At 37.6% G+C, this 22,594-nt stretch overlaps 1 protein-coding gene and 1 long non-coding RNA gene across 2 annotated transcripts; both read right to left on the bottom strand.

Moving 5' to 3' along the window:
- Positions 1-5,908: 5,908 nt before the first annotated feature.
- LOC136794070 (uncharacterized) lies at positions 5,909-12,178 on the bottom strand. The gene is made up of 3 exons (XR_010840301.1): positions 12,019-12,178; positions 10,401-10,488; positions 5,909-6,068 (listed from the first exon to the last, which is right to left on the bottom strand). It is a non-coding gene; the product is annotated as an uncharacterized lncRNA (long non-coding RNA).
- A 197-nt stretch (positions 12,179-12,375) lies between these two features.
- LOC131755193 (zinc finger protein 300) lies at positions 12,376-22,594 on the bottom strand. The gene is made up of 5 exons (XM_059061521.2): positions 22,493-22,594; positions 21,753-21,796; positions 16,286-16,412; positions 15,919-16,045; positions 12,376-14,804 (listed from the first exon to the last, which is right to left on the bottom strand). Exons 1-5 carry the CDS (start codon positions 22,548-22,550, stop codon positions 13,256-13,258), a joined length of 1,905 nt encoding a protein of 634 aa, XP_058917504.1. The 5' UTR covers positions 22,551-22,594; the 3' UTR covers positions 12,376-13,255.

Here is a 22,594-nt window from a genome sequence, read left to right as displayed (position 1 = left end):
CTAGGCCCCCTGTGCCTCTATACCATATCTGCTTACCTGACCCCACACTTCTGAAGATACCTTCCCTCTTCAGTCATCTATATTTAAAAGGCTGACTATAGCTGAAGCTGCAAAGCCCCTTGGAGGAAACATTCAAGCAGATCAAGGAGAAGAAAAAATCAGTTTTCTGCATGCTTACCTGTCGGTGAAGAGGGCCAGATGGCCATCAGGTCATTCCCCTAAAATTTTGCTCATAGGCTCAGGCTGGGGAGGGGAGCAAACAGGACAAGAATCTATTGCCAACTTAATAGAGAAAAGATCCTAAGTATCCTAGGAAACCCTTAGCTGGAGAAGAGCAAAAAGGGAATGCAGACTGGAGACCCCAAGGAGGAAAGTCTCTGCTCAGGACAGCCTATTGCAGAGACTCCTGGGAACAAGTCATCCTACTACCTATCATAGGGTCCACCAAACAGTACTTGGAAAACAGGAATAAGTATGTGCTCGAGTGGTTTCATCCACTGGATAGAACAGACATAGATTCATGGCACAAAACCAAGACACTGTCAAATTCTGTGTAGAGCTCAGATCCACTAGAAGTCAGAACTGCCTCTATGGGCAAAGGGGATATTGAAACTCAGAAGAACAAGTCAGTCACTGGCTAGATCCTAAAGAAAAAATGGGATTATGTACAGAATTAATCAAGGAAAGGAAGTCTGCCTGAGGAACTCAAGGCCCAGGCTGAGTTAAAAGATATATTTTCCTGTAATTACAAAGATCCCTACATCCCTGTGGAAATGAAAGGGCTGAGGAACACATCATGATACCTACAAGTATACTCTTAAGTTGCTAAATGCTCTAAACAATAGGCAGGTCACAGTCAGAATCATAAAACTCATGAAAATTGTGAGCTTCCAGAATGAGCTACTGTGTTTGAAGCTAATCAGGGATCCTGGACCAAGGATGCCAGGTCCAACAGACCATCCTCATACCTGCCCCAGGATCTGTCTCTCGGGGTGGGTGTTTCTTCCAGTCAATCATAAACTCCTCCTCTATTCCCTCCCTGTTGCCAGCAAAACTTCTCTCAAATGTTTCCATACAATTAGAGAAAATTAACTGGTTTTCTCATTACTGAAGAGGATGTGCTCAGTTTCTCATGATCTCAAATATATTTGTTTCTTCTAAAAGGAGAATAATGTCCTTTGTCTCTGCTGCACTTGTGAGAAGTTTAGAGTATCCGAAGAACTAGAGCTTGGAGAAAAAAAGAGGCCAGTTTTATCTCTTATTGAGAGCTAGCTTTGACTTCTTAAAGCTGATGAGGGTTAGGAAGGGCCAGTCATGGTGGCATGGCACCTACTGCCATCTCAAGTTGCTCCATTTATCTCTCTCAAGATACCCTGCTTAATACTTATTATAATGCGCCCTTATAAAATCAAAAAAATATATTCAGAAGCTTTGAAAAATGCGAAAACCCATAAATACCATGCCCAGGAGCTGGACTTAGCCCTCCCCCTGTTCCATCATTATTTTGAACCATATACTGCCATGGTTGGAATGATTGGGGTTACATAGGCATCAAAGGGCCAGAATTTCCCACTGAACCTCCAGGAATAGTAAGCAACAAACTTCTCATGCCCCCCAAATGGAACTGGAGTTTGAGAGTCCTAAGTTTAGAACAGTAAGGAAGAATTCTCCATGATCCCGAATATTTTGGTGGAGAATAGCTTCCACCTGCCCTCCAGACCCCCTTACATTCCTGATGTAGGAATCGTCCTTAAAATGTACAGTGGACCACTAACTCTCCTTTCCTCTCTCCATGCAAAAGGCTCTGGAGAAGCAGGAAACACAGAACTCCTGACTGTTTTACAGTAAGTGGGAGACAGGAGGAAAGTGGAGGAGGGTTAAGGTCTTAGAAAACCTGAGAATTGAAGGAGAACATAGTTTTATCAGGCTTGGGAAAGAAATCTCCTCACATTTCCAGGTAGCACTCAGTTCACTCTCTGGCTGGTAGAAGAGCTGAATTCAAACTGAGAGACATAAAAATTGATGCATGTCCTGAATCACGATCACCCATCCTGCAGAGATAGCCCCACTCTGAAAGTGTTTGGAAATGAGATTGTTTTCCAGAAAACAGTGTTTTTTGAATGCTAGAGAAACTAGGCCCATCTAGTGTACACAGAACTGGATGAGCTTGAAGGTGTCAGCTGTTTGAGAATTATGCTGAGATGGATCATCAGACGGATATGGCAAGACCAAGGAACAAATTAAGGATTGCCTGAGTCTATGGGATTCACTGGTCTCAAAAAAACCTTTGAACTCAATGAATTCTCCCTGCTGAGTGGATATCTTATGGAAGGAAGCCCCATTCTACAATGCTTGACTTGATGACGTCATTGCAGGGCAAAGGGATAATACAGCCTTCAGTGATGGGAAGATTCATGGGGCAGTCATACAGCATCTACAGAAAAATAAGGACAAGAGTGGGGAAAGGTTGGGGAATGAGTGGGAAGGGAGGAAAAATAACCCAGCTAGTGGGAAAGAATGGGAACGTTTTCATCGTCACTAATCATGACACACCCTACCCCACCAAACAACACATGCATGTGCACACAGACACACACACACACACACACACACACACACACACACACACACACACACACCCTGACCTGTTTATGAGTGTCTCAGACACCACAGAGTGTGTCTCAGAGCATGGAGTTTATGTACCACAGAAGGTGAGGATGGAATTTAGATTTTTCACAAGGAAATAAGCATTTTTCTCTCTCTAGGTTAAGTGTAGAACATCAAATTTCAAAATGCTTCATTTTATTAGGTTCTAAATTTACATTTTAATATAATCCTTAATGTGATCATCACATTAAAATTATAAATGTAAAAATTACACAACAGAGTTTCACTTGGAAAAGTAGTGTCTAGCATCATGCACAAAGACTACGTATTGCCACATCAACAGGCACATAAATAAGACTGGTAATAGTTGTGCATAATGCCCACTTCAAAATAGTGAAACAAAAAGGTGACAATGGTTTCCGTGGTGGTGCAGTGGTTAAGAATACTCCTGCCAATGCAAGGGACATAGGTTTGAGCCCCGGTCCGGGAAGATCCCACATGCTGCGGAGCAACTAAGCCTGTGTGCCACGACTACTGAGCTTGCGCTCTAGAGTCCACAAGCCACAACTACTGAGCCCGTGTGCCACAATTACTGAAGCCCGCACTCCACAACAAAAGAAGCCACCACAATGAGAAGCCCCCCACACAGCGACAAAGAGTAGTCCCTGCTCCCTGCAACTAGAGAAAGCCCAAGGGCAGCAATGCAGACCCAGTGCATAAAATACCTAGGGATAAAAGACATACCAAAGGAGGTAGAAGAACTGTACTCCAAAAACTATAAGACACTGATGAAATAAATTGAAGATGACACAAACAGATGGAAAGATATACCATGTTCTTGAATTGGAAGAATCAATATTGTTAAAATGACTATACTATCCAAGGCAATCTACAGATTCAATGCAACCCCTATCAAATTACCAATGGCATTTTTCACTGTAGAACAAAAAAATTTTTAATTTGTACGGAGACACAAAAGACCCTAAAGAGCCAAAGCAATCTTTTTTTTTTGTGTGTGTGTGGTATGCGGGCCTCTCACTGTTGTGGCCTCTCCCGTTGCGGAGCACAGGCTCTGGACGTGCAGGCTCAGCAGCCATGGCTCACGGGCCCAGCCGCTCCGCAGCATGTGGGATCCTCCCGGACCGGGGCACGAACCTGTGTCCCCTGCATCGGCAGGCGGACTCTCAACCACTGCGCCACCAGCGAAGCCCCAGCCAAAGCGATCTTGAGAAAGAAAAATGGAGCTGGAGGAATCAGGCTCCCTGACTTCAGACTCTACTACAAAGCTATAGTTAATAAAAAAGTATGGTACTGGCACAAAAATAGAAATATAGACCAATGGAACAGGATAGAAACCCCAGAAATAAACCCACAAACCTATTGCCAATTAATCTATGACAAATGAGGCAGAATAGACAATGGAGAAATGACACTGTCTTCAATAAATGGTGCTGGGAAAACTGGACAGCTACTTGTAAAAGAATGAAATTAGAACATTCTCTAATACTGTACACAGAAATGAACTCAAAATAGAGTAAAGACCTAAATTTAAGATGGGATACTATAAAACTCTTAGAGGAAAACATAGGCAGAACACTCTCTGACATAAATCAGAGGAATATCTTATTCAATCCATCTCCTAGAGTAACTGAAATAAAAACAAAAATCAACAAATGGGACCTAATTAAACTCAAAAGCTTTTGCACAGCAAAGGAAACCATAAACAAAACAAAGAGACAACCCACATAATGGGAGAAAATACTTGCAAATGATGGGACCAACAAGGGATTAATCTCCAAAATTTACAAAGTGCTCATTCAGCTCAATATCAAAAAAAAAATCTAACAACCCAATCAAAAAATGGGCAGAAGACCTAAATAGACATTTCTTCAAAGAAGAAATACAGATGGCCAAGAAGCACATGAAACAATGCTCAACGTTGCCAATTATTAGAGAAATGCAAATCAAAACTACAATGAGATATCACTTCACACTGTTCAAAATGGCCATCATCAAAAAGTCTACAAATAATAAATGCTGGAGAAGGTGTGGAGAAAAGGAAACCCTCTTGCACTGTTGGTGGGAATGTAAATTGATACAGCCACTACAGAGAACAGTATGCAGCTTCCTTAAAAAACTAAAAACAGAGCTACCATATGATCCAGCAATCCCACTCCTGGGCATACATCCAGAGAAAACCATGGTTCAAAAGGATACATGCACCCCAATGTTCACTGCAGCACTGTTTACAATAGCCAAGACATGGAAGTAACCTAATGTCCATCGACAGATGAACAGATAAAGAAGATGTGGTATGTATATACAATGGAATATTACTCAGTCATTAAAAAGAATGAAATAATGCCATTTGCAGCAACATGGAGATTATCTATGGATGGATGGACCTGGAGATTATCATACTAGGTGAAGTATGTCAGACAAAGAAAGGCAAATAACGTATGATATCACTTATATGTAGAATCTAAAAAAAGATACAAACGAACTTATTTACAAAACAAAAAGAGACTCACAGGCTTAGAAAAGAAATCTATGGTTACCAAAAGGGAAAGATGGGGGGGCGAGGAATAAATTGGGAGTTTGGGATTAACATATATACACTACTATATTTAAAATAGATAACCAACAAGAACCTACTGTATAGCACAGGAAACTCTGCTCAATATTCTGTAATAACCTAAAGGGGAAAAGAATTTGAAAAAGGATAGATATATGTATATGTATAAAAGAATCACTTTGCTGTACACCTGAAACTAACACAACATTGTAAATCAACTATAGTCCAATATAAAATAAAAATTTTAAAACAAACATTTGTACAGGAAAAAAAATAGCCTATTTGTGTCTTTATATTTAAAGCATGCTCTTTGTAGGCAGTATATAGTTGGGCTATGCTGTTTTAGCCAATACGACAACCTCTTCCTGTGTTTGGACTTATATGTAATGTGATAATTTACATTGTTAGATTAAGTCTATCATCTTCATTTTATTTTCTATTTGTCCTATCTGTCCTTTTCTTTTTCCTTTTTCTGCCTTCTGTTGGATCAATTGAATGTTTGTTTGGATTCCTTTTAAACCTGTTTTGGATTATTAGCTATAATTGTGTTGTTGTTTTAGTGGTTTATTTAGCACTTGTACTATATAACTTTAGCTTATCCCAATCTACCTGCAAGTAACATACAACTTCATATATAGTATAAGAGCCTTACAATATGTTCATGGTCATGTTTTGCCATTATATGACCACATGGCTCCTCCAAAGATTGGCTTGACCTACCTCTGGCAGGTATGATTGTGGATGATGTGACACTCTTCAGACAGCTATACCTGGGAGCTCTCCAAGGATCTCCTTAGATAAGGAATCCCAAAGCAATATGAGGCATTAGATTAGATTTCCTCTTGATCATCTCAACAAAATCTGGAGCCAGTGTCTGTGGTACCACCTGCAACAAAGAGAGAGTATCATCAATCAGGACACGCCTCCTAAGGGACTATATTTCTAGATGCTTCAATCTTAGAGGGCCAGAGGTTAGGGAGTTCACTAAATGTGTAGTATCAATGGCTTCCCCAATATTCTTCAGATACAGATTCTCTGAGCTCTTTTAAAAATCCAACTTGATATCTATGTTTATCAATAAGCTATCTCATTTCCAGGACCTAGGAGAGGTCCTCTCTGAACACCAAAACTTAAGAATTAAGATTAAATCTTTAAATTAATTAAAATGGTGATTTTTAAAGGAGTTTTTATTTTCAATAATAAATCTTGGCTAAATAGAAGGAGCATTTTAAGAAGAATTTTTCTGTTGATGCAACTGTTACTGGAGCTATTAATAGTATTTTATGGACTGACAACATTGGAATAAATCATCTAGAGCCAATGATTCTTAATAGAACAATTTTTTAGAAAAGATTTAACTTTTTATACACATCATGTAAGTCTGAATTTAATTTTCAATGTAAATATACAAAATGGCATTTTATTGTTTTCTCAAACATTTTCTGTAACTTGCAGAGGTCATATTAAAAAACGAAAAATGTTTTCAAGATTTATATACAGTTCAGAACACTTGTTTATATATTATATTATAATATATTCAATTACAAGGGAAAATGATTTTAAAATTGTCTGCCTTGTTAGTAGCTAGTTATCCAAGCTTCATGTGAGAATAATGTTCTTTTTTGTTGACTGTAACAAACTTTAATTCCTGTATCTAAGTTTGTGGAGATTTGCTTTGCAATGCTGTACAAGTTTTCAAAACCAGAGATTCTAAATCTTTCAAAGAATTTTAATAATAAATTAGTATGGTTTGTTTCAAAAAAAAAAGATTAAACACGTAAACAAGAACCACTTAAAAATAAATAAATAAATAAATAGTAGGAGCACCTTTGTGCAGGCATCACATATCATGAACTGGTTCAAAAAACAGTCTACAGGGGCTTCCCTGGTGGCGCAGTGGTTGAGAATCCGCCTGCCGATGCAGGGGACATGGGTTCGTGCCCCGGTCTGGGAAGATCCCACATGCCGCGGAGCAGCTGGGCCCGTGAGCCATGGCCGCTGAGCCTGCGCGTCCAGAGCCTGTGCTCCGCAACGGGAGAGGCCACAACAGTGAGAGGCCCGTGTACCACAAAAAAAAACAAGAAAAAAACAAAAACAGTCTACAATGGAGAATGAGGCAAGAGGGGCAGCATAACACAGTGGTCAAGAGTGTAGACTCTGGCATCAGAATATCTGGGTTTGAATTATAATTTCTGATGAATGGAAACTAAGTTACTCTTTGTTTTTGTTTTGCTTTATTTTTGGTATCTTGATTTTCTTTTAGGTATAAAGGAAAGGAATTAAAGACAGCTTTTGTTTGTTTGTTTTCTTTTGACGATGGAAAGTGTGTGCTGACTTTCAAAGCAGCTTTCTGGCTTTAAAATATTGATCTCAGCCTTTCTATAAAGATGCTCTCTTATTCGGTCTGGTGAAGAGATTCTGAGAGGAGGGTGTGATGACAATAGCATGCACTGGTAAAGAGATAGGCCATGATGGGTGTGCTGCCTATTACCAACAAGATGATGAAGCTCCTGGTGGTGAGAAAGAAGTTCATTCCATTAGGAGACTGGAGATGACCCCAGATAACCATCTCAAGGATTACCTGAGATCCCCCACAGCTCCAGATTTGCAAAACTAGCTCGTGGACAGTAACAATGATTTCCTAGAGAATTTTGTAAATTTTCAGTCTCCTCACCAAGTCAGAAATACAGTATTTCCCTATTGCAGAAATGTATCAAAACCTTTGTAGTCCAGTTAGACCACAAGCCATTAAAATGTAGAATCCTTAACTTCCCCTTCTTTCTACCCATAAAATTCTCTTTCTAAGTCATCTTTGCAGATGAATCCTTGACATACTTCCTCACATTGATCATTTTTTTTAAGATTTTTTTTTGATGTGGGCCAATTTTAAAGTCTTTTATTGAATTTGTTACAATATTGCTTCTGTTTTTTTTTTTGGTTTTTTGGCCATGAGGCATGTGGGATCTTAAGCTTTTGCACAGCAAAGGAAACCATAAACAAGACAAAAAGACAACCCTCAGAATGGGAGAAAATATTTGCAAATGAAGCAACTGACAAAGGATTAATCTCCAAAATATACAAGCTCATGCAGCTCAATATCAAAAAAACAACGAACCCAATCCAAAAATGGGTGGAAGACCTAAATAGACACTTCTCCAAAGTAGACATACAGATTGCCAACAAACACATGAAAAGATGCTCAACATCACTAATCATTAGAGAAATGAAAATCAAAACCACGATGAGGTATCAGCTCACACTGGTCAGAATGGCCAACATCAAGAAATCTAGAAACAATAAATGTTGGAGAGGATGTGGAGAAAAGGGAACCCTCCTGCACTGTTGGTGGGAATGTAAATTGATACAGCCACCATGGAGAACAGTATGGAGGTTCCTTAAAAAACTAAAAATAGAACTACCATATGATCCCACTACTGGGCATATACCCAGAGAAAACCATAATTCAAAAAGAGACATGTACCACAATGTTCATTGCAGCACTATTTACAATAGCCAGGACATGGAAGCAACCTAAATGTACATCGAAAAATGAATGGATGAAGATGTGGTACATATATACAATAGAATATTACTCAGCCATAAAACAGAATGAAACTGAGTTATTTGTAATGAGGTGGATGGACTTACAGTCTGTCATACAGAGTGAAGTAAGTCAGAAAGAGAAAAACAAATACCGTATGCTGGCACACATATATGGAATCTAAAAAACAAAAAACAAACAAACAAAAACCGGTACTGATTAACCTAGTGGCAGGGCAGGAAAAAAGACACAGATGTAGAGAATGGACTTGAGGACACAGGGAAGGAAAGGGAAGCTGGGACAAAGCGAGAGAGTAGCATTGACATATATACACTACCAAATGTAAAATGGATGACTAGTGGGAAGCTGCTGCATAGCACAGGGAGATCAGCTTGATGCTTTGTGACAACCTAGAGGAGTGAGATAGGGAGGGTGGGAGGGAAGCTCAAGAGGGAGGGGATATGGGGATATATGTATACATATAGCTGATTCACTTTGTTGTACAGCAGAAACTAACACAACACCGTAAAGCAATTATATTCCAATAAAGATATATATATAAAAGAAGGGGAAGTTGAGTTTTCACAGATCTTCTGACTATATCTCCTTGAATACTTATCCTGTTGGCATTTTTAGCTTATTAATGTAACTATTTTTAACTTGGTTGAATTTTTATAGCCATTGAAATGGAAAAAATTAAAGCTGAGTAATCAACATAAGAATAGACTTTGTTCATCTGTTGTTTTTACTGTTTTAGTAATACTGGTGTTGAAAATTTGAAGTTTGTTTAAGCATACTATAAGCAAAATAATTTAATAATTCTGCTAACGTGGTTGGGAAACATTATTTTCAGTGTAAGATGAAATACTAGCAAAATATTAAGGATTTTATGAAAAGTATGAATGGAACAGTACAGACTCGCAATTTAAAACAGTATGTTCTGATCCCTTTCCAAGTCCACTGAAGGTGGTCTAAACTTAATGACTGGGGTATTATAACTAGGCATTTTCTTAACACTGTATTTAGAAGAATAGATGTTATTATAATGAACTCTATCAGCTTTTAATGTCATGTTTTGTGGGGGTTTTGTCTTTGAAAAATCTTTGCATAATGAAAGTCACAATTACTTTCTGTTTTCTTCTAGAACTTTATAGTTTCCACATTTACATTTATGCTCATGACCTTTTTCACGTTGATTTTTATATATAGTATGAGTATGATCTAGGAATCAAGAGGTTTTTGTATTGTTTTGTGTTTGCATATGAACTTCCAAATGTTCCAGCATTGTCTGTTGAAGACTACCTTCTGTCCATTGAGTTACCTTGACAGCTGTTAAAAGTCTGTTATTCGTGTGTGGTTTGACTTCTAGACTATACTGTTCCATTGACCTGTCTATCCTTATGCCAATACTATATACTCAATTACTCTAGCTTTATAATAAGCCTTGAAATCAGGTAATATGAGTCTTCTTCTTTCTTTCCAAAGAGGTCTTGTTTATTCTAGGTCTTTTGCATTTCCATGCACATTTTTGAATCAGATTGTTGAATTCTACACAAATGTCTGCTGAGATTTTTTTGTGGGTGATTGAAATAAATATATAGATCAATTTGGGGAAAACTGATATCTTAACAGTCAATATTGAATCTTTCCATATGTAAATACAGTATACCTCCTCACTTTTTCAGATATTTTGTGAAACCCATTTATCAGGTCTAGTAGATTTTTTTGTAGTCTTTGAAATCTTCTGTGTAGAAGACCATGTTATCTGCAAAGAAAGACAATTTTATTTTCCTTTCCTGACTGTATGCTCCACCCCCCCCCCCACTCCACCCCACCCTCCACCTTATTTTGTTTTCCCTTCTGCACTGGCTAATATCACCAGTACAATATTCACTAGGAAGAGAAGAACAGACATCTTTAACATTTCCCAATCTTGGGGCACACATTTAGTCTTTCACCATTAAATATGCTAACTTTAGATGTTCTATAGATGTCCTTCAACAATTTGAGAAAGCTGCCCTTTATTCCTAGTTACTGAGTTTTTATTGTAAATCGATGTGGAATTTTTGTCAAATAATTTTCCCCCATCTATAGAAATGACCATATAGTTATTCTTTTTAGGCTATTGCTATGTCGAATTATACCAATTTTTTTTGTACATTGGACCAAACTTGCATTCTTGAATTAAACTCTATTTAGCCATGATGTACTTTTTTTTTCAAAATATTTCTAGACTTGATTTGCAAATAGTTTGTTAAGGATGGTTGTGGCTATGTTCAGGAGAAATACTGGTCACTAATTTTATTTTTCTTGTAATGTCTCTGTCTGGCTTTAGCATCAGGAATAATGGTAGCCTCATAAAATATGTCAAGGATCCTTCCTTCTTTTCTGGAATAGATATTGCAGAATTGGCTTTTTTCTTTTTAATTTAGTTGTATTCAAATCTTTTCAATAACTTTTAAGTATGTTTAGAATCTGAATATGCCTATTCCTTCTTTTTCTTGCCTCATTGCACTGGCTAGCTCCTCTAGTAAAAAGCTGGGGAGAAAAAGCTTGTGAAATGTTAAACCAGGAGGTGCTAAATCTGAAATGAGATTTTTATAGAAACTCATTATCAGATCAATGAGGCTGCATGGGAGCTGTAACAGTGGAAGGATCAAATGGGAAGTCTATGAGGTGGGAACTGTACATCTTTGTGAAACCTATATAAGGTCCATACCTGTCACTATATAAAACCCCCTCTTCACTAAATTTCTCTATATTCCCAGTATGATCCCTTGTCCTCATGTCTCCATAAGAGCCGGATAGGACATCTTCCATGAGGAACCCTCAGAGTAGCTCAACCCATGAGGTGTACTCTTAAGCCTTCTATCCCAGATCTGAATGGCCAGTTATATCTGATGACAGTGCCCTCAACTCAGTGTTAATAATGAGACCAGAAATTTGCCCACACAGGTTCCCACATCCCTCTCCATCAGGTACGTCCTCTCCCCTGCAGAGATTCTCACCCAGTTTCATAATAGATAGTTCAGCCATGAAGGAAGGGGATAAGGTGGGCATGAAATGTGAAGGAATCAAGTAGGAACTAAGGGAAGAACAATGTGAACATGGGTAAACCATGTTTGACCATATAGACACCCTCATCCTTGCCAGGTATGCTCTCCTGCAGAGCAGCTCCAGCAGGAGTCCTCATGTTAAGTTGCTCATGCAGGAATATGTGGGACCACAGGAAGGAGGGCAGGAGATATTTTAGAGGTATTAAGATCTCAAATCTATGGCAGGCATGAATTCTTACCCCAAGAGTTTTTCTTTGTAAGTGTCCTCAGTTCCAGGGAGAACAGTTGCAGCTGCAGGACAGGGGTCATAAAGGAACTAAAGTGACATTAGACAGGGTCTTTATGTGCAAACACAATGGCTTATATAAATGTATGTAAAAAATAATAAAAGTATAATAAAATCTCACTTTAACATGCCAAGAATCAAGACTACCATGGTCAAAGACAGTTAAATCAAACAGTCATAGGAATGGGGTACAAAAGCAGAGCATCTGGACTGCATAGCAAGTTCAGATGTGTCATATTAGTCTTAGAATTGTTATAGGACAATAGAAAGATGAAAAGAACTAATATTAACTGAAAATGTGCTCTACACTGTACACTTATTTACCAATAAGAAAAAATATTCAGATGGGTAAAGTAGGCTTGCCTGAAGTCACACGATCTTTTGAGTAGTTGAGCCAGGATTAAAACCCAAACCATCTGGTTCAGTACCAAAGTCTTTCCACTATACCAAATTCCCAGTAAGGGAGAGTAAAGAGGAGACTTGGTCAAGAAGCATCAATTTCAAGGTCCAGGGTCCTTCCAGAGATACAGATCAACTTATATGCTTGAGATGGGAAAATGTATAATTATCACCTTTACTGAATCTGATCAACCTATCTTTCCATCTTTGTATAAGAATTTTACATGTATATTTAGGGATCATGTTAAGCCCCCCCTTTTTCTTTTTTTGGCTGCTCTGCACAACTTGCAGGATCTTAGTTCCCTGACCAGGAATTGAACCTGGGCCACAGCAGTGAAAGCGCCAAGTCCTACCATCAGGGAACTCCCAAGCCCCTCCTTAATAATAAAGTTTCTAGGAATTGATTTTTTTAACTCAAGTTTTCTTCACGTCCTTTATAGGGAATTACTGTACATGGCCAAAATAATGGCAAGCTAATATTAGCAATTTCACAATATGTTTATTGTTATGGTATAATAAGGAATATGTAATTTGACAATATTCTATATACATAATTTGTTCTACTGACCATTCAGTTCATGACTTTAAAAGCTTTACATGCCATGGTGAAATGTCCTTCATTTATGTAATTATTTCCCACCATCTTTGCTGAGCTAGGTATCACCACACTACAGACACGAATTCTCTTGTAAAATTTTCTCTATAAAGATGTTATCCACAAATTTATCAAGTTAATCAGGTTTCTGTTGTTTATTAAGGCTTGAGCTAATACTGAAAGCTTGTCTGTGTTTTTAGTTCATTATGATTTTACCACTGCTGTGAATTCTCTGATGTACAGTGAGTTGTGATTTCTGGATGAAGGCTTTCCCACATACAGCACACCGATAAGGTCTTTCCCCAGTATGAATTCTCTGATGTAAAACAAGGTCTGACTTCTGAGAAAATGCCTTTCCACATTCAGCACATATATAAGGTTTCTCTCCTGTATGAATCCGCTGATGCCCTGGGAGGTGAGACTTTTGGGAGAAGGCTTTCCCACATTCATTACAAACGTAAGGTTTTTCTCCTGTGTGAATCCTCTGATGTCCAATGAGATGTGATTTCTGACAGAAGGCTTTTCCACATTCACTGCATTTATAGGGCTTTTCTCCAGTATGCGTTCTCTGATGTATAATGAGCTGTGACTTCCGGGAGAAGGTCTTCCCACATGCAGTACATTCATAAGGTTTCTCCCCAGTATGAATTAACTGGTGTGTAATGAGTTCTGTCTTCCTGCTGAAGGCTTCCTCACATTGAGCACATTTGTAGGGTTTCTCCCCAGTGTGAATCCTTTTATGTATGATGAGGTGAGACTTCTCACAGAAGGCTTTCCCACATTCAGTACACTCATAGGGCTTCTCTCCAGTATGAGCTCTATGATGTATAATCAGCTGTGACTTCTGGGAGAAGGCCTTACCACACTCTCTACATTCATAAGGTTTCTCTCCAGTGTGAATTCTCTGATGTATAATAAGGGGTGATTTCTGGGAGAAGGCTTTCCCACAGTCACTACATTCATATGGTTTTTCCCCAGTATGAACTCTTTGATGTATAATGAGGGATGATTTTTGAGAGAAGGCTTTTCCACATTCAGAACATTCATAAGGTTTCTCCCCAGTATGAATTCTTTGATGTACAATGAGGTGAAACTTCTCACTGAAGGCTTTCCCACATGCACCACAATTGTATGGTTTCTTCCCAGTATGAATTCGTTGATGTACAATGAGCTGCGACTTCTTAGCAAAGGCTTTTCCACATGTAATACATACACAGGTTTTCTCCTTAGTTTCAACATTCTGATACTGAATAAGGGATTGTTTCTTGCTGAAAATGTTTCCACACTCATTATCATCACAGGGAATTACTCGATTATGAATTTTCTCAAGATCAGGATTGGACACACCATGGATGGATGATTTTCCAAATCCAAAACTCTCATCAGGGTTTTTTCCTGAATTGCTCTTATTACAACTAGGTAGGTCAATACTAGATTTCAAGTTATTTTTAAATGCATCACAGTTATGGGGTCTTTGTCTTGAAGTATCTGACACTATGCATTCTTGAAATATTTTCCCCAATGCATTATATTTGTGGTCTGACTCCACAGTCATTGTTTGGTTGTTGATGACTGTTACTTGCCTGAAAAGTCTGTTTTTCTGACATCTCTGCAGGTGGCCATCACCTTGACAGACTTTTAAAATGGAGTAAAATGAACCATCCTTTGTGACTCCTTTCAGTATCTTATTATGGAAGGAAACAGACCCCAAAATACATGATTGGGTGTTGTCAAGGTTACTTTTCCTGTCTAAAGGAAAGAAAGATAAAATCAAACAGTCATAAAGAATAATTAACAGAATGCAGAGAAGTATAAAAAATGACTGATCCAATGAAGGTGATGAACTCAAAACAGTGATGGAGACAGGCCATTTCATAAGACAGCAAATAGTATGATGAGGGAAATGGTTAGACAAGGATGTTAAAGCGAAATATTTATGGAAAAACTATACCTGAAAGAGATAGAAAACTATCTGAGTTATTATCACTCTAATCTTAGATTACTCTTCTAGAGTCTTCCCATTTCTCCTGCTTTCTGAAGGGAAATGCTTTTCACCTTTCAAATGCATCTATTTTATAATTTGATATATATACTTGACTAGTATTATCCTGCCACCACTAGCCAAAGAAACAAGGTCTCTTCTGTACTCAAAATACTTTAACTCTCCTCAGTCTACTTTCCTAATTAACGACTAATACAAACAGAAAAACCCAAAATCTTGCTGTAGATTCAGTATCAGATTCACACCAAAAATCCAAGCTTGAATTCCACAGTTCCCCATAAATTCCTTCTATACATTATCAAATAAAACTAGCAAAGTTCTCCCAGAAAAGCCATATTTCCCTAACTTCAAGGTTTCATTCATATACTCTTCACGCCCACCCCCCATCAACAGTTTGTCTTCACCTCCCTCTCTCAGCATCATCAATACTCAATATATCTTTCAAAGCAGCTACAGCTGCATGCTATGAAAAATGCCTTTTCAAATTCTGTTTCATTTCTTTAGACTCTAATTTTCTCTGAACTTTTAAATAAAACAGTAGCAGTATCTGACATTTAATTCTGTAATGCAACCTGTGTTCTCAGAAGGAATTTGCCTTCTATTGCCTATTAAGCCTTTTCATAAAATGCATTAAATATATATTAAATATATTAAACAAATATATATTTAATACATAATATATACATATACAATCAATAAAAAATAGCTATCCTCTATAAAGGTTCACAGTTATTTAATTGATTATTTGTTGAATGCCTACTAAATTCTCAGCACAGGAATAAAGAATAAGAGAATTCACTAAGGAGAAAAACATAAGCCTCAGGCATCAATCAACTAAAAAAAACCTGATATTTCACTTCCCTTGTCGCCCATCTGCCTGATCTTCATATGGATAGATCCAATTTGGTATGTCTCTCTTTATGATCCATGGATCTTCTCCTTGTTCCAACTTGGAGATGACATCTGGTTTGGAACCTGGATGCCCTATTAAATGGAAATCACAGAGGAACTGGGATAGACTGCACAGAAGGCAAAAGAGAAGGTGCAGTGGAGGTCTACAATGAAGTAGTACATTTGGTCCTCAGCAAAGTAATGACCTCCATCGGGGAAGGTACGAATATCATAAAAGTCATTATATATGTCAGGAACCACCTAGCCACAGAGACTGATAAGGAAAGGCACTTGATTGGACAAGTCTGAGTTATACAGGGAAGTCATCCTTACCCACTGAGACCAGGTGGCTGTAGTTCTCCAGCATCACATCCCTGTACAGGGTCTTCTGAGCAGGGTCCAGTTGCTGCCACTCCTCCTGGGTGAAATCCACAGCCACATCCTTGAATGATACTAACCCCTGTAACAGTATATTCCTGTTCAATCTAAAGTGATCATTCTTATCATCTATATATCTTATAGTATGCAAAACTATACCTACATCTAGTTTTGTATCAGAGTATTTGGGAGAACCAATGTAAAATCCTGCCTTTAGCAGGAAGACCCAGACAGTACGGGAAAACAGAAGAAGTAAATAATAAAATGCCTAATACAAATGGTAATTTAGTTAAGTGATAAAGGCAGCATTAAAGCAGCTGAGAGGAATTTTGGAAAACAATTCAAGTATCTAATAATAAGGAAACAATTATTTAAATTTGATGGAATAATATACAGCTCTTTCAACATGTGGAAATATTTACATGAAAGAATAAATGAAAAAACAGCATAAGTTAATATGTACACACTGAATATAACTATGAAAATGTATCTCTGTGCACTAATAAATTAGAAAAGAACTAGCATTACATAAAGATTTTAGTTTAGTATTAAAAAAAACACACAGCTGAGAGGAAGATGTATTATTCAATGAATAGTACTGAAACAACTGGACAGTTAACAGGAAAAGAATAATGTTGAAGCCATATGTTAGAGGCTGAATTGTATACCCTGAAAATTCATAAGTTGAAGTCCTAACCCCTAGTACCTCAGAATGTGACCTTATTTGGAAAAAGGGTTACTGCAGATGTAATTAGTTATATGAGGTTATTAGGGGGGACCCTAATTCATTATGACTGAGGTCCATATCAAAAGGAGAAATCTGAACAGACAGACACACACACACAGAGGGAAGATAGTATGAAGAGACATGAGGAGAAGATAGTTATCTACAAGCTGAAGAGAGAGACTTGGAACAGATCCTTCCCTCACAGCCCTCAGAAGGAACCAACCTTGCTGATACCCTAAGTTTTGACTTCTAGTCTCCAGAACTGTGACACAAAAAATTTCTGTTGTTTAACCCACACAGTGTGTGGTATTCTGTTAGGGCAGCTCTAGATGCCATAATAAAATACATCAATTATAACTAATACAATGATATCTTATGTCTTGGAAAAGAGAAAAAAATATATTCTGGATGGAGTAAAAATTTAAACTCTAAAAATACCCCCAAATTATATAACAACAAAACAAAACCTGGCCGGGAAGATTTTTATTAATAATATTTTTAAATTAACTTATTAATTTATTTATTTTTGGCTGCGTTGGGTCTTTGTTGCTGCACGCAGGCTTTCTCTAGTTACTGGGAGCAGGGGCTGCTCTTCCTTGCAGTGCGTGGGCTCCTCATTGCGGTGGCTTCTCTTGTTGTGGAGCATGGGCTCTAGGGGTCACAGACTTCAGTAGTTGTGGCATATGGGCTCAGCAGTTGTGGCTCGCAGGCTCTAGGGCGCAGGCTCAGTAGTTGTGGCACATGGGCTTAGGTGCTCTGCGGCATGTGGGATCATCCCTGACCAGGGCTCAAACCCGTGTCCCCTGCATTGGCAGGCAGGTTCTTAACCATTGCGCCACCAGGGAAGCCCTTTATTAATAATTATAGAGAAGGATTTTTAAAGTTTAACATATAAAAAAGAAAAAAGCCACATTTAGATAATCAGAGAATGTCAGAGTTCTTGGATTCTAATCCAATCCCCTCATTTCATAGGAAAGAAATCTTAGCTTCTTCTAAATCTAACAGTTCTCCTATATATATGCAATAGCTAGGAATATAATGAAATACATCAATTATAACAGAAATATTGAAAAACACACTTAAGAAATATGCAGGAAACATTCATGAGAAAACTATAACAACTATTGACATGACACTGAAATAAAGGACTTGGGTAACTGCAGAGCCAGAGGTGTTTCTGGAGGGTAAACTGATTGTTTTAATTATGCCACCATTATGTATGTACATAATAGTTGTCACCTAATAGTGGAATATGAGTGATTTGTATTATTTTAAACTACTCTTGAGGGTTTTTCCCTAATTATTCCATTATTATCAAATATTGCTTTCAGAATGAAAAAATAAATAAATATCAACATTCCCCTGCTTAAAAGACTCCTTTGGGTCCATCCTTGCATATATAATTAGTCTCATCTCAATCATCTCAATGTTAAGGTTTCCCTCACCCCACATCAAGTCTCATATTCACACCATCAAGCTTCCAAGCATTCAGTTTGTTCCCATAACAATCCCTTTAGTTTTCCCACTTTACATATGAGAGAATTGAGGATTACAGTGGTTAAGTCACTTCTTGCCAGAGGTTACACTGAATATATGACTGATTAACTGTCAGATTTAAAAGCGGGTGTCCTGACTCAGTAGCTGGGTTCTTGACCACTGTACTCCACAATGCCTTCCTTGATCTGTAAACGAGACCTTTTATATTTTATTACCTTAATGCCACCTTCAGACAAACTTGCCATGAGACACCCTCCGCTTTAGTTTTCCTCAAATTCTCAGCCTTTTCTACTTTTTCAAATGCTGTTTCCTATCCTCATCCTACTTCCATCATGATCCAGAGTTTAATAATCTTTTAAGACTCTTATCCTTGACTTATTTGTAAAGCTGGCTGCTCCCCCTTATCGACTATAAAAGTTCCTTGCTCCCATGTCTATTATAGAGCTTTTATGTGTTAACGTTAGTTTCCACATCTGTTCACCCCATTTTTCTCTGCATTCTTCCCAAGAAAGAACCATGTGTAACTCTTGATATATTCCACAGCCAGCCAGCACCTGTGACAAATATTGAATACTCAAGAAATGTTTGCCTAAAAGGAATGAATGAAAATTATAGAGAATAAAATAAATTTCATGCTTAGTTAAGAACAGTTTTGTGCACTGTCAATAATATTCTTGTGATCTAAAGAACAGTAACATGAGGAAGATAACAAATGTAGAATGTAGAGGGAAACCATTCTGATAAGAAAATTAATAAATGTAACGCTGACATTCTAATTTTGCTTTATCGATGACACTAGAATGCTTTAATATACTAATATGTATAAATTTTGTTAATTTTGAGTAAAATAGTGCATAATCAGTGGAAAATTGTACTTTCCAATCTGCTACAAGCAATTTTTACAGCTTGAGTGACTGGAAGAATGGAAGAGATGGAGGAAATGGAAGGGAGTAGGTATTAAGAGGGAGAAAAAAAGGATAGATATGTGTGTAAATGATGACTTCACTTCTGGACTGTATGGAAAAAATATAAATCTTTCTTCCTGAGCTAACAAGCAAGTTAATTAGCCATGATAGTTGGATTTATTGGGCCAATAAAAAATCCATTTGGGGGCTTCCCTGGTGGCGCAGTGGTTGAGAGTCTGCCTGCCGATGCAGGGGACACGGGTTCGTGCCCCGGTCCGGGAAGATCCCACATGCCACTGAGCGGCTGGGCCCACGAGCCATGGCCACTGATCCTGCACGTCCGGAGCCTGTGCTCCACAACGGGAGAGGCCACAACAGTGAGAGGCCCGCATACCGAAAAAAAAAAAAAAAAAAAGCCATTTTCATCTTTAAAGCAGCTCTAACAGAAATATAAAGCCAACCAGATAAGTAATTTTAAATTTTCTAGTAGCAACATTCAAAAAATTATTTTCAATAATATATATTTATCCCAGTATATTCAAAATATCATTCCAACATGTAATCAATCTTTAAAAATTATTAATGAATTTCTGCAATTATATCTTCAAAACCCACTATGTACTTTATACTCAAAGCACACTTCAATTCAGACTAGCCAATTTCAAGAGCTCAATAACCACATGAGGCTGGTGGCTCTGTATTGGACAGCACAGCTCTAAAGCTACTGAGACCCCAAAAGGAAAAAACCTGTCTTTTCACAATAGAATTCATTTGTTAAGCTCCACTGTAAAATATACATAAGAACTCCTAATGCAAAAACCGATTCCAAGATTTGACAATAATAATGATGATATAATAATAATAGCTAATACTTAAATATAAAACAAAACATCCCCAGTTACAGTTCTAAGCATGGTTTTTACTCAATTTTTACAACAATCCTATGAGGATTACAATCTCCATTTTACAGATGAAGAAACAATTCCAGTCCACGAGGATATATTATGGATCTGCTAAAATAGTAAAGGAGAATTCTATATACCGGCACAGGAAGATATTCCAAATGTATACAAAAATTTTTATACTGGACATTAAAGTTAAAAATCAAGTTGTAAAACAGAATGTTTACTACAACATTATTTTTCCCCAAAAAAGGAACAAGAAAGTAAGAGACATTCCTTGGCACTGGTACTATTACACATGTACGCTCCATCACAAGGTTAGAAACAAATGGTTAACACTGATAATCTCAGGAGGAGAGGAGTTTAAGTTAAAAGGTCCCTCAGTGTTTAAATTTTTATCTTTTTCTATAGTTGAATATTTTCATACCGTATATATAGTGAATATTGGCAGGGAGAAAAAATAACAGACTGTTAAAAACAGAAACATAGAGAAGGAACTAGCCCCAAGTTAGACAGTAATCCTACAAACTCTGAAACCATAGTAAAGGGTGCAGAGCATCAGTGACCCTTGCTCTCCAAAGCTCTGCCAGACAATTATATTTTAAGAACTGCTTTTTAAAAGAAATATATATTTTGGAAGACCATTCAAAATGTATCCATCCTATATTATCTAGACTTTATCGGTAGAGAAAGCTGGCCAATAGGAAACCTCTATAATCAATCTGGTCCTCTAAAGAAGAGGTCAACAAACTTTTTCACTAAAGTATATATTTTCAGCATTGCAGGCCATATGGTGCCATTGTAGTACAAAAAAAAAGCTATAGACAATATGTAAACAAATGGCATGGCTGTGCTGCCAATAAAACTTTATTTACAAAAACAGGTGGAGAACTGAATTTAGGCAATAGTTTGATGACTCCAGCTCTAAAGGATAAAGTTAAGGAGTTTGACCATGACATTATAACTTCCCTCTAAAAGAAATCACTCTGTGATACAGCTACAAGAAATTTATTACTGCATTTACCACAGAAGTGTTGGTGAGAACACTGCACACTCCACCACCTAGAGAAAGACCAAAAAAGGAAATCTTAGTCTTATATGGCAAGAAATAATTTCTTCCCATGGGAAATGTATTTGCTTTCTCTTCTGAGGTCTGCAAATCATGTAACTGATGATGTCAGCAAGAAAGATTAAAAAAATTGGTACATCAGTTTTTTAAAGTGGTTTCAGGCCAGGTTATCTATATATTACCTAGCAACTCTTTCTAGGTCTGGATCTTTATTTTGGCTGTCTTTCCCCAATCCAAATTTTAGCTATCTTCATTTTCCCATTTGATTGTATGAAGAAGCAAAAAAAAGAAATTTAAGAAATTAAAAATTAAAGCAACTCACCTGGGACTTCATCATTTTCTGCTCTCTTCTAAAAAGATATATTCCTGAAAAAGCAAAATTGGTATCAGAAGGACGTTTTCACAGATCAGATGTAGACTGCAGCTTCCACATTCACCAGTCTAGAAACAGCTACCACAGAAGTCAGGTAGATGTTAGGCCAACCTGTGGGAGAAGACTGTTCGGTCTTTATAGAAAGATCAGCACGTATCATGTGAAGGAAGTCCTCTTGTGACTACATACTATGATTATACAGAACTTGGACAAGGTTTTTTAATTGTATAGATGTGAACATATGTTTCCTGTTGATTTATTAACAACTTATTTTCCCCACTATGAACTAGCAATTCCACTCTAATGTTTTCATAAGGCAATACATATACACACACACGCACACACGCACACACGCACACACACACACACACACACACACACACAAAGAAGTTCCCCAGCAATAAGAATGGCTAATGACCAAATGAAAAACAGAGGAATGTATTCCCTTATTCCTCAGAAAGGAATCAGCAGCTGAATTCTAATAATCTCCCAAGAGCTCTCATATTTTCCTTCAACTCAGCAGACTTTCCTGCCAATCAATATTCATCGACCAAAATTTCAATTTTAAGATGTTTTTCGTTTAAATTTTTATTGCTGATTTCAACAGTATGGTTGTCTGCATATAAAAATGGTGGTATGTTGGAACCACTGATACAACGGAATATACCCTAATGTAAGAAGGTACATACCTGGGAAATCCTTCTCAGTCCCAGAAGGAGTCAGGTAGGTAAGACTTAACTGGTTCATTGGAAGTGGGTGCTCCCATGATAGACTGTTTTATATGGGGTATT

This window comes from Kogia breviceps, chromosome 4 (assembly GCF_026419965.1).
Source record: "Kogia breviceps isolate mKogBre1 chromosome 4, mKogBre1 haplotype 1, whole genome shotgun sequence".
Taxonomy (NCBI): Eukaryota; Metazoa; Chordata; class Mammalia; order Artiodactyla; family Physeteridae; genus Kogia; species Kogia breviceps.
This window is presented reverse-complemented; position numbering and strand designations above follow the sequence as displayed.